An 11,247-nucleotide genomic window follows, 5' to 3' on the forward strand; every position below is an offset into this window, starting at 1 on the left:
ATCAGCTGCCTCCTGCACACCTCCCACTGGGGATATGCCCGCAACCCAGGTACATGCCCCTGACCGGAATCGAACCCGGGACCCTTCAAACCACAGGCCGACGCTCTATCCACTGAGCCAAACCGGCCAGGGCAGGCCTAAACCATTTTTAAGTGTATAGTTCATTAAGTTCATTCACATCGTTGTGCAACCATCACCACCATCCTCTGCAGAACTTTTTTTCATCTTTCATAACTGAAACTCTGTACCCATTAAACAATAACTCATTTTCTTCTGCCCAGCTGCTGGCAACCACCATGCTACTTTCTGTCTCTATGAACATGACTGCTCTCAGTCCTTTGTCTAGGCGGATTCATAACGCATTTTTCCTTTAGAGGCTGGCTTATTTTGCTTAGCATGTCTTCAAGATTCAGTCATATTGTAGCATATATAAGAATTTCCTTCCTTTCAGAATTTCCTTCCCTTTATTTATTGATTTTAGAGAGAGAAAGGGAGATAGAGATGAGATAGAGATAGGGATCTGTTGCCTCCCATACACATCCAGATCGGGAATTGGGCTCATAAAAGGGCATGTGCCTTGACCAGAAATTGAACCCGCCACCTTCCGGTGCACAGGACGAGGCTCCAACCAACTGAACCACACCATCCAGGATTAGGATATTCTTCCTTTTTAAGACTGAATAACATTCCATTTTATGTGTATATCACATTTTGTTTATCCATACATCTGTCAGTGCACACTTGCTGCAGATGTGTTAATGTTTCTTAATGAATTTAATCTAAAATTACAAAACAAACAGTGGTTATATGTGAAACATATTGCAGCCAAGTCATTAAAGTTGTTTAAATTGCAGATATTATCAAGCTATTATGCACACTTCCTGCGCTATCCAAGGTTAAAACAAAAAGCAAGATCTCCATTTCCACAGAAATTTGCAGCAGATAGATTTTTCTGAGCTCAAACTACAGTCCCAGCAGTGTTTTCTGGACCTCACTGCAAGCACACAAAAAAATTCTATATTTAATTTCACAATTGAGGAGTTTCCATCTAACCATCAATTGGATGTGATTTATCTACAATGTAATGATAAAAGGCAAGTATCAAGAGAAGAATATAACAGTTCTATAAATGCCTTTCAAGTGTTGAATATGCTCAATTAAAACCATATGCTCTTGGCCCTAGCCAGTTTACTCAGTGGTTAGAGCATCACCCTAAGAACCTAAGCGTCATGGGTTCGATTCCCAATCAAGGGCACATACCATGGTTACAGGTTCAATCGCTGGCCTGGGTCAGGGGGAGTGCGGGAGGCAACCAATCATGTCTCTCTCACATCAATGTTTCTCTTTCCCCCACTCCCCCTCCCTCCCTTTCATTCTCTCTAAAAAATCAATGGAGGGGGGGAAAAATCAATGGAAAAATATCCTTGGGTGAGGATTAAAAAAAGATCATATGCTCTTGGATTGATATCAGTATTTAGCAGTCCTATCTGTGTGAAGACATTTTCAAAGACGAAATATATAAGATCTCATTATAGATCAGCATTAACAGATAAACATTTGCAATTGGCTTTGATGATAGGGAACACTAACTTTGAATACCAATTAAGCAGCAGACTTATACTACCAAAAAAAGAAATGTACTCAGTTATATTTTGAATTCTGTCAATAAAAAATTTGTGATTTTTCTTTAATTTTTATGATTATATAATATCCTTGATTTTGCATCTTGGCATGCAAAGTCTAATATTTAGTGTCTAGTCCCTTATAGAATAAGTTTGCCAACACTGGTCTAGAACAACACTGGACAAGTACATCTGGCTGCCCACTGGATATTCCTAGATATTCAAACAAAATCCTGGATCCACTCCCAAGTTCTTCTATTCCCATCTTCTACTCATTAAATGGCCTCTAGTTCAATTGTTCAAGCCAAAACTCTAGAAGTCTCCCTTGATTTTTCTTTCCCACAATGTCTCTATTAATCTGTTAGAATGTCCTGTCAGTCCTGCCTCCAAATATAATAGTTTTAATTCATCTACCAGGTGTACCGGTTAATAATGCTGATTTTTTTTTTCAAAAGATAGAGTTACACATATGATGATATATATGCAATTTGATATGTATGCTATTTTGTTGTATTGACAGCAAGCTTCAAAACTTCATATGTCAAATTTGCTGAAGGTGTTAACTTCATAGATATTTTTTCGCTTAAAAATGTCGAATTTCGTGCCCCCAAAAAAAGAGCATTTGTGGGAAGTTTTAATTCGTTACTTTATTTTGAATAAAAAGTTATCACATACTTCGGGAAGCTTATGGGAACATGCTCCATCTCAAGATACTTGTGAACGCTGATTTAAACGCTGTAAAAGTGATAATTTCGATGTGAAAGACAAAGAACATCCAGGTCAACTGAAAAAGTTTGAAGAGCAACAATTATAAGCATTATTGGATGAAGATGCGTGTCAAACTCAAAAACAACTTGCAGAACGATTAAACGTTGCTCAGCAAACAATTTCTGATCATTTACAAGCAATGGGAAAGATTTTAAAGGAAGGAAAATGGGTGCCACATCAACTGAACGAAAGAAAAAATGGAAAACTGAAAAAGTCATCAGTAAAATATTGCTTCAATGGCACAAAAAAAAGTCTTTTTTGCATCGAATTGTGACTAGCGATGAAAGTGGGATTTATTTTGAGAATCCCAAATGCATAAAATCGTGGGTTGATCCAGGTCAACCATCAACATCGACTGCAAGGCCAAATCTCTTCAGAAAGAAGACAATGCTCTGTGTTTGGTGGGATCAGGAAGGTGTGGTGTATTATGAGCTTCTAAAACCAGGTGAAACCGTTAATACTGATCGCCACCGACAACAAATAATCAATTTGAACCACGCTTTGATCGTGAAACGACCAGAATGTGCCAGAAGACACGGCAAAGTAATTTTGCTTCATGATGATGCACCATCACACACTTCAAAACCACTTAAAGACACGTTAAAAGATCTTGCCTGGGAAGTATTAACCCACCTGCCGTATTCACCAGACCTTGCTCCTTCAGTTTACCACTTGTTCCCATCAATGGCACACACACTTTCTGAGCAGCACTTCAAAACGTAGGAAGAAGTGGAAAATTGGGTCTCTGAATGATTTGCCTCAAAACAAGAAAAGTTCTATTGGGACAGTATCCACAAATTACCTGAAAGATGGAGGAAATGTGTAGCTAGCGATGGACATTACTTTGAATAAAGCACTTTTGATGTTTCTCTTGAAATTATCGTGTTTTCTTTGATTACAAAATCCGCATTATTAACCGGTACACCTGGTACTTCTCTCCGTATGTGCTTTTACCCACCTCTCCGCACCATTGAAACAGCTTTATTGATCTGTTTCCACTCTTGTCCCCTAATGATCCAATATTCATTCTGCAACCAGAGGAAACTCTTTAAAATGTTACTTTAAACTTTTTTTTAAATAAATGTTTATTGATTTCAGAGAGGAAGAGAGAGATAGAAACATCAGTGATGAGAGAGAATCATTGATCAACTGCATCCTGCACGCCCCCAACTGGAGATCGAGCCAACAACCCGGGTATGAGCCCTTGACCGGACAAAACCGGGACCCTTCAGTCCACAGGCCGACGCTCTATCCATTGAGCCAAACCAGCTAGGGCTACTTTAAACTCTTTATTGCCTTTCCATTGCAGTTAGAATAAAATCCAAATTTCTTATCACAATCTGAAGGGCTTTAGATAATCCAGCCCTAACATACCTCTTCAATCACATCTGCAATGGACTTAATTATTGTATCCCCCCAATCCCAATTTGTATGTTGAATTCCTAACATCTAATGTGATAGGAGGCGGTGCCTTTGGGAAGTGATTAGGTCATGAAGGTGGAGCCCTCATGAATAGGATGGGTGCTCTTATAAAGATACCCCAGATAACTCCCTTTCTCTTTCTGCCATGTGAGGATACAGCGAGAACATGACAGTCTATGAACCATCAAGCAGGTCCTCACAACATAGAATCTGCGGGTGCTTGATCCTGGAATTCCCAGCCTCCAGAACTGTGAGATATAAATGTCTGTTGTTTATAAGCACCGTCTATGTGTTACAGCAGCGCTAACAAACTTAAGACAGCTCATTCCTCTCCGGGTCCACTGGTCTCCTTGTCAAACATCCAACCCCTTTCTTTCTTGGCCTTTGCATCTGCTAAACACTTTAATGGAACACCTTCCTTGCCCAGCTTTGCATCTCTAGGTCTTTCTTTTCCTTTGGATACCAGATCAATGCGCACAGTATGCCTTCCTTTTCTGTTACTCCCCAGCTCATTACCTGGTTTATTTCCTTTACAGCACTGGAATGTAATCTTGAGGCAAGCTATGTCCGCCATGCCTAAAACAGCACCTACATATAACGAGTAATAGTGGATAGCTGGCAAATATTTACTGAATAATGAAAATTCCAAGAGTCCCATGATATGGGAAAATAAGAGCTAGCGGAGCACATAGCAGAGGCCCTAATGATAAGGATGATTTTCTAGAGGAAGTGATGTTTAAGCTGATAACTAATGAGAGTAGGAATTAGCCCACTGAGGGCTATTTCTAGGTAGGTAACTATTCTAGGTAGAGAGCTGAGCATAAGGAGCAGAGGAAAAGAGCAGAGGCCTAGGGGAGAAAGTAATGAGTGAGGAAACCATGAAAGAGCAAGAGGAAGCAAATGAAAGGTGCAAGCTGAAAAGTTGGTGAAACAGTACTTATCTGCTTTAGAAAGATCACTCTGGCCTTTGTGTGTAGTGAAAAATAGAGGGAAGAAAGACAGAAGACAATGAGTTAGGACTCAGCCGTGGGCAAACTACGGCCCGGAGGCTGGATACGGCCTGTTTGAAATGAATAAAACTAAAAAAAAAAAAAAAAAGACCGTACCCTTTTATGTAATGATGTTTACTTTGAATTTATATTAGTTCACACAAACACTCCATCCATGCTTTTGTTCCGGCCCTCCGGTCCAGTTTAAGAACCCATTGTGGCCCTCGAGTCAAAAAGTTTGCCCACCCCTGAGTTAGGTTATAGTAGCAGTAGTGAGAATGAAGGAATGCATCAATTGGAAATATTTGGGAAACAGCACTAGGACAGGTATGGGAGGTGAGACATGTTCAGGAACACTCCTAGGTTTCAGTCTTGGGCATCTGGGTAGATGGTGGAACTAAACCTGGAAGGAACAGAGAAACAGCTGGCTGGAGGTGGGGTTGAGCATTTTAGGCATGTTGAGCTTGAGATGTCTATGAAGTGTCTACATAGCTGGTTTAAATATTTGTCTCTTAAGTGATAATCCAAGGCCCAAGCCCTTGTGATACATTTTGCATTTATTGTTGAAGGAAGGAAAAAAGAAATCTAAGTGGGTCTGGGGGTCAGAAAAACTGGAGATATGAAATTAAGAGTCATCAGTATTTAAAGGGTTTAACTCAGAAGAGTGGATAAAAATCACCCAGAGTGTATAAAGTTAGAAGGTGAAAGAGCCTTGAACTCTAACACTTATGAAGAAGGTAATAACAATGATAACATCTAATTCAGGGGTCCTCAAACTACGCCACATGTGGCCCGCCAAAAACATTTATCTGGCCCGCCGGGTGTTTTTGCCACCGCTGCCTGTTGCTTAGCAGCCGACTAGTTTTTTTTTAAACTATAGTCCGGACCTCCAACGGTCTGAGGGACAGTGAACTGGCCACCCGTTTAAAAAGTTTGAGGACCCCTGAAATCCTTACTGAGTGCTGTATGCCTCCTTTCCCCTTTAGTTGAAAACATTTTCTCTTTATGTGATTCTTCCCTGAGAACTGGCCCCAGTAATGGTGTAACTGACTAATGTTCTTCATAATAATAGCTAACATTTATTGAGTTTACTGAGTGCAAAGCATTGTCCATTACATGTATTCTCACAATTCTATGAGCATGATTAACTGCAAATGGGAACTACACAGAGTGAAGATACGAGGGGATAAGTACAAGAGGAAAGGTTCTGGGAGGGGGCGAGCCTTGGACAGTAGGAACATCTCTTCCACTAAAGGAGGAAAGAACAGAGGCAGAAAAGTATGTTTACCTGTTTAAAACCAACTCTTTCATCATGGAAACTGTTTTCTGTACAATACCTAAAAACTTTTAAAAGATTTCAAAATTGATTTTTAGAGAGGAGAGAGAAGCATCGATGTGAGAGAGCAACATCAATTGGCTGCCTCCTGCACCGGGGACCAAGCCTGCAACCTGGACACGTGCCCTGACCAGAATGGAACCGGCAACCCCCCCAGTGCACAGGGTGACACCCAACCAAGCCACATGGGCCAGGGTACAATACCTAATAACTTTTGAAATAAAACTCTGACATAATGTTTATTTGTATTTTTTAATCCTCACCCAAGGATTTTTTTTCCCATTGATTTTTAGAGAGAGTGGAAGGGAGACACTGATGTGAGAGAGACACATTAGTTGCCTCCCGGGGCCAGGGAATCAAACCCTTTAGTATGGGGGCCAACACTCTTAACCACTGAGGAACACCAGCCAGGGCGAACATGGTACTGTAATTGGCTTTATAGAGTAATAACAAAGTGCTCCGGGATTAAGGAGAGGAAGGAAACAATTATGCCTTCAGTTTAGAGGGCAGAGGTGGAAATTGGGCAGGTTCACGTACCTTTTTTTTTTTTTTTAATCCTCACCTGAGGATATTTTTTCCATTGATTTTAAGCGAGAGTGGAGGGGAGCGGGGGGAGGGGAGCCATCAATTAGTTACCTCCCGAATGTGCCCAACTGGGGCAGGAGATTAAACTTGCAACTGAGGTACATGCCCTTGACCAGGAATCAAACCTGTGACCCTTTGGTCCATAGGCCAACACTCTATTGAGCCAAATCAGCCAGGGCAGGCAGGTTCACATATCTTGAATACCTATTAAGTGCCAGGTATATCTGAGGCTTTAAGGATCCCAAAGTGGGCAACATGTGGAGATGGTCTGGGGTGGGTCTCTGTTCCTGTGGTCTGATCAGCAACCATTCCCTACTCTTCTATCCCAGGACTTCAACTGCCCCTTGAGGATTCCATGCCCACTCTGTTACTTTGAGGGAACACATGATCAAGGTGCTCTGGCCAGAGGGTGGATCTAAGGCTCACAGTTGTTATCTGGGAAATTTAATCTTGAGTGACACAGAAATAAGAATGACTGGTTCATTACCACCCCAAAACATATGACCTGAAGAGACTTCCAGGAGTTCCTGTTCCCTGGACTCTCAAGATATGACCCAGGTCTTATCCTTCCAAAGGCTGGTCCTTCATCCCTTCCTTCCATTTGAGGAGCCACTCCACATCCTCTCAGTTTCCTGTTTTGATAAAGTTAGAGCCAGCTTCCATTGCTTGCAACCTGAGGATCCTGGCCAATGGATATAGCCACCAACAGGATGTGTGCCAAAAGAATGACAGGTGGGTGGGATTACAATAGATTGAAGATTGGAGCCTACGCCTTGATCCCTTTCCCAATGTGTTCAGTCCTTAATGGTACCATGGCGTGGCTCTTTTAGAGAGGCTGACAGATACCAGCTACAATTTACCTTTTCAGCCATAAAGTTACATTTTTTTAGCCCCCTTTGAGGAACATGCTTTAGGGAAGTCAAGTTGTGACTTGAACTCATGTTCACCATTTCTACATTAGTTCAGCCATCCACACTCATTGCCATACTAGTCTGGCACATGGAGTTCTTTGTGAAACCTCTGTTGACCTATAATAGGTCTTGGTTCAGTTTCCTTCGTGAGACTACATTAACTTGTCCTGTCCACTATATGAACTTATCACACTACATTGTCATTATTTGTCTAGCTTCAGTAGTAGCTGTGAACTCCTAGAGAGCAGAGTATAAAGCAGGGTCTGGTACAGTGCTTTGCACTCTTTGTAGAGCAAACTCAACATTATACAAAATATATAAAATTGGAGAACATTATAGGTAAAGATCATGTGAACCAAGGCCTTTAAAAAAAACAAAAAGGAAGAGGGCCCACCTGGTGTGGCTCAGGGGTCAACCTATGAACCAGGAGGCCAGTTCGATTCACTGTCAGGGCACATACCTGGGTTTCAGGCTTGATTCCCAGTAGGGGGCATGCAGGAAGCAGCTGATCGATGATTTTCTATCAACACTGATGTTTCTATTCTCTCTTCCTCCCCTTCCTCTCTGAAATCAATAAAAATACATTAAAAAAAGACAGAGAACCAGTTAGGAGATACCACCCCATAAAGAAGAAAAAAAATAGCAGTTCAGACTCTGAAAGATAAGGTAGCTTACCAGAGGTTATTCAGTGGCAGGTCCGGGCCTAGAATCTAGCCCACTGAAGTCTAGAATCGTTTTCTCTGCACCAGTGTGAAACTATCCCATTCTTTCCCCATCAACATAACCCAGCTGCAAAACACATCCAAGTCTTGGAAACTCTGTTTCACATTGTCTCTCCCACATAAATTACTCAGTCCAGTCCACTGTCAGTTCTCAATTCCAAAACAAAGTTTATTTGTCATGTGTGAGTAGGGATGGAAAGGTGGGGGTGTGGTCCCACTATGCAGTTACTCTCTAGCCTTCAGTATGTGCTGTCTCAACCCGTCTCTGACCAAAGCCATTTGTTCATCGTAGTGGTGCTACCTTGAGAGCATTTTAGGTCAGTGGCCATCTCCTGAGTTCCCTGGTCATATTCCAATCACTGTGATCAATATATGAGTGATCAGTGGTGGTCAAAAGTAGACAAGAGGCACACATTGTTGAAGGAATACCCTCTATTAAAGAGGGTTCTAGTAATGACACATGGAATGTCAATTTGTTAAAGTGCTCAACTACAACATACAAATAAAGGTGTTGGGAAGATATCTACTGGTAAAAAAGCAAGTTATGATCTGAGGGGCTTCTGGAAAGACATATAACAAGGAAAGTACATAAAAAAGAACTCTGCTCACATTTCAGCAATGATAAGGGAAAGAAAAACTTAGAGCTCAGTCCCTGAATTATTAGAACTCTAAATCAAACATATCCCTAGATGGAGACCAGCTCCTTTAACTCCTCATGGAGACTGAATGAAACATTTATCATTATGTCTTTTTGTTTTAACTCTTCTCTCTTCAAATAAATTTTCTAATCTGAAATCTGGTTTCCTGAATAAAAAGGTCTATTATGAGCAAGTGACCAATTTACATATGGCCTGTAAACCACTATTCTGTAATGTGATTAGTAAAAACCTGCAGTAAGATGAGAATTCTAAGTTTCCAAATCTGCCAGGTTGAGGTCCATACCCAAGAACAAGAGGTCCATGATATATCCTCCTGGCATGATTATAAGATCCATGATTGGGGTGCCATGGTAGTGAGGGGTAAGTATCCATCAGCAGCAGTGGCTCTCTTGTCCTTTAAGTTAGTATATGGCCTCACAGTCACTTGTAAGTCCAGTGAGCAGTGGCCCAGCCCTGGCCCTTGCACAGGTCCCTGTGACGAAGGAAACAGGCATGGACTCGGAACCTACGACCGCAGTGGGGACAGGCATGCAAGGCTCCCGCATGGGTCTTCATATGCTCCGTCAGATGGTGCTTCAGCTTGAAGCGCTTGTTGCAGATCCCACAGCCAAAGGGCCGGAGGCTGAATGTCAGCATAATGTGCCGGTCACGCTTTGGTTTCACTGCAAACCGCTTCCCACACAAGCAACCAAAACATTTTCCATCTGCAGGGGGTGTCCCCCCTAGTTTCACAGGCCCATGAACAGCCTGTCCCGCTCCCCCAGGTCCCCCACCCCCCGACAAAATTTCATTCCCATGAAGATCCACTGGTTTCCAGGATGGACCTCCTCCTCCAGAGGTTGCCCCTACTCCCGAGGGCGGCAAGAACCCCAGCTCTTCACTCCCTTCAGTGCCTCCTTTAGGAAACACTGTGGTCTCCTCCGTTATTCCTCCAGACTGAGTGCCACTTCCTGTTATGTCCTCCTTAGGCTCAAAGGGTTCCTGCTTAATGTAGAAGATTTTGGGGGGCGCAGCAGGAGGGGCAGGAGGCTCAAGTGGTGCACTCTCCTCCTCTGGAAGCCTACGGGGAGTAGCAGATTTGGGCAGTGGGTGGGACCCATGAGAGTGGGGTACCCCTGATACTCTGGCAGGCTGAGGAGTCTGAGAAAGTGCTGCTGACCCCTGGTCTTCATCATCGTCTTCCTCCTCCTCCTCCTCCTCCTCAACTTGAATCTGTAACACCTCTCCCAGTTCACTCCCCTCCCCTCCAACGGGGTTCTGGGTAGAAGCAGAAGCCTGCACAGGAGCCTGGAAAGAGGAAGAGCGAATGCACCAACCTCCTGTTGATGATGCAGTGGAAAGAAGTGTGTGATAAGGGGTCGCTCCACGGGCTGGCACTCCACCACCTGAGGTTTCTAATTCTCGAAGAATCTCTGAGCACTGATCTACCACTTGCCACATCTGGAGGCCACTGGCCACAAGGAGGTGGGCAGGGAGAGCATCCAGTGGCAGGCGCAGGCGCCCTGAATAAATGAGCTGGAGCAGCCCCTCGAAGGCATCCGCTTCAATGACGCTGGGCAGGGTGAGGCGTGGGCATCGCCCAGGAGAAGCTTGTCGTGGAAGTAAGGAGAGGCAGCAGCCAGCACTGCTTTTGTGGGCCCGAAGCTCCCCGGCCCTGCACCAGGAGGGACACATCACAGAACTTCCCCTCCAGCCTGTGGCGTTCAGGGCTTCCAGAAGCATCGAGCTGTGCTGAGGGAACTCGATCTGGATGGTCCGTGGGGCGGGGTTGCAGTTCGGGGGACGGGGGGACGGGAGGAAAAGGTGCCGAGTTATTCCATGGCCTTCCACGGGAGCGACCCCGGGGATCGAGTCCCCGGAAGTGAGGGGAGGGGCACGGGTGGACCTTCACGCCGGATGAAGGCTGTGGAGGAAAGGGACGGGGGTCAACAGCCAGCTCGAATAAGGAGAGCGCGTTGCCTCAAACACCACCTGCCCTCCCTACCCCCACCCCGCCCCGACCCGCGGAAACTTTTCAGTCAGACCAGTCCCGCGCGCTCCCCACCAACACAACCACCACCAACACCAACCGGGTAAACTCCGGGGCCCTTGAAGAAGATGGGGAGGTCCTCCAGCCACGGCCCGGCTGGCCCGCCGCTCCGGCGCCCCTGCGTTGCCCACAGGGCCCAGCTCCCGGGAAAAAGCAAGCGCCGTGAGGCACCTCAGAGCTACCGCGCCGTCCCGGCCGGAAAGC

At 44.3% G+C, this 11,247-nt stretch overlaps 1 protein-coding gene across 1 annotated transcript; it reads right to left on the minus strand.

Moving 5' to 3' along the window:
- Positions 1-8,499: 8,499 nt before the first annotated feature.
- Positions 8,500-10,847, minus strand: ZBTB9 (zinc finger and BTB domain containing 9; the record flags this gene model as incomplete). Its single annotated transcript, XM_006110025.3, is given in 5 exon segments — positions 8,500-10,588; positions 10,591-10,645; positions 10,647-10,661; positions 10,663-10,715; positions 10,718-10,847. Coding segments are annotated over 5 exon segments (1,407 nt in total), but the record flags the coding sequence as incomplete, so codon positions are not given.
- Positions 10,848-11,247: the final 400 nt, after the last annotated feature.

Source organism: Myotis lucifugus, unplaced genomic scaffold, assembly GCF_000147115.1.
Source record: "Myotis lucifugus unplaced genomic scaffold, Myoluc2.0 scaffold_687, whole genome shotgun sequence".
NCBI lineage: Eukaryota > Metazoa > Chordata > Mammalia > Chiroptera > Vespertilionidae > Myotis > Myotis lucifugus.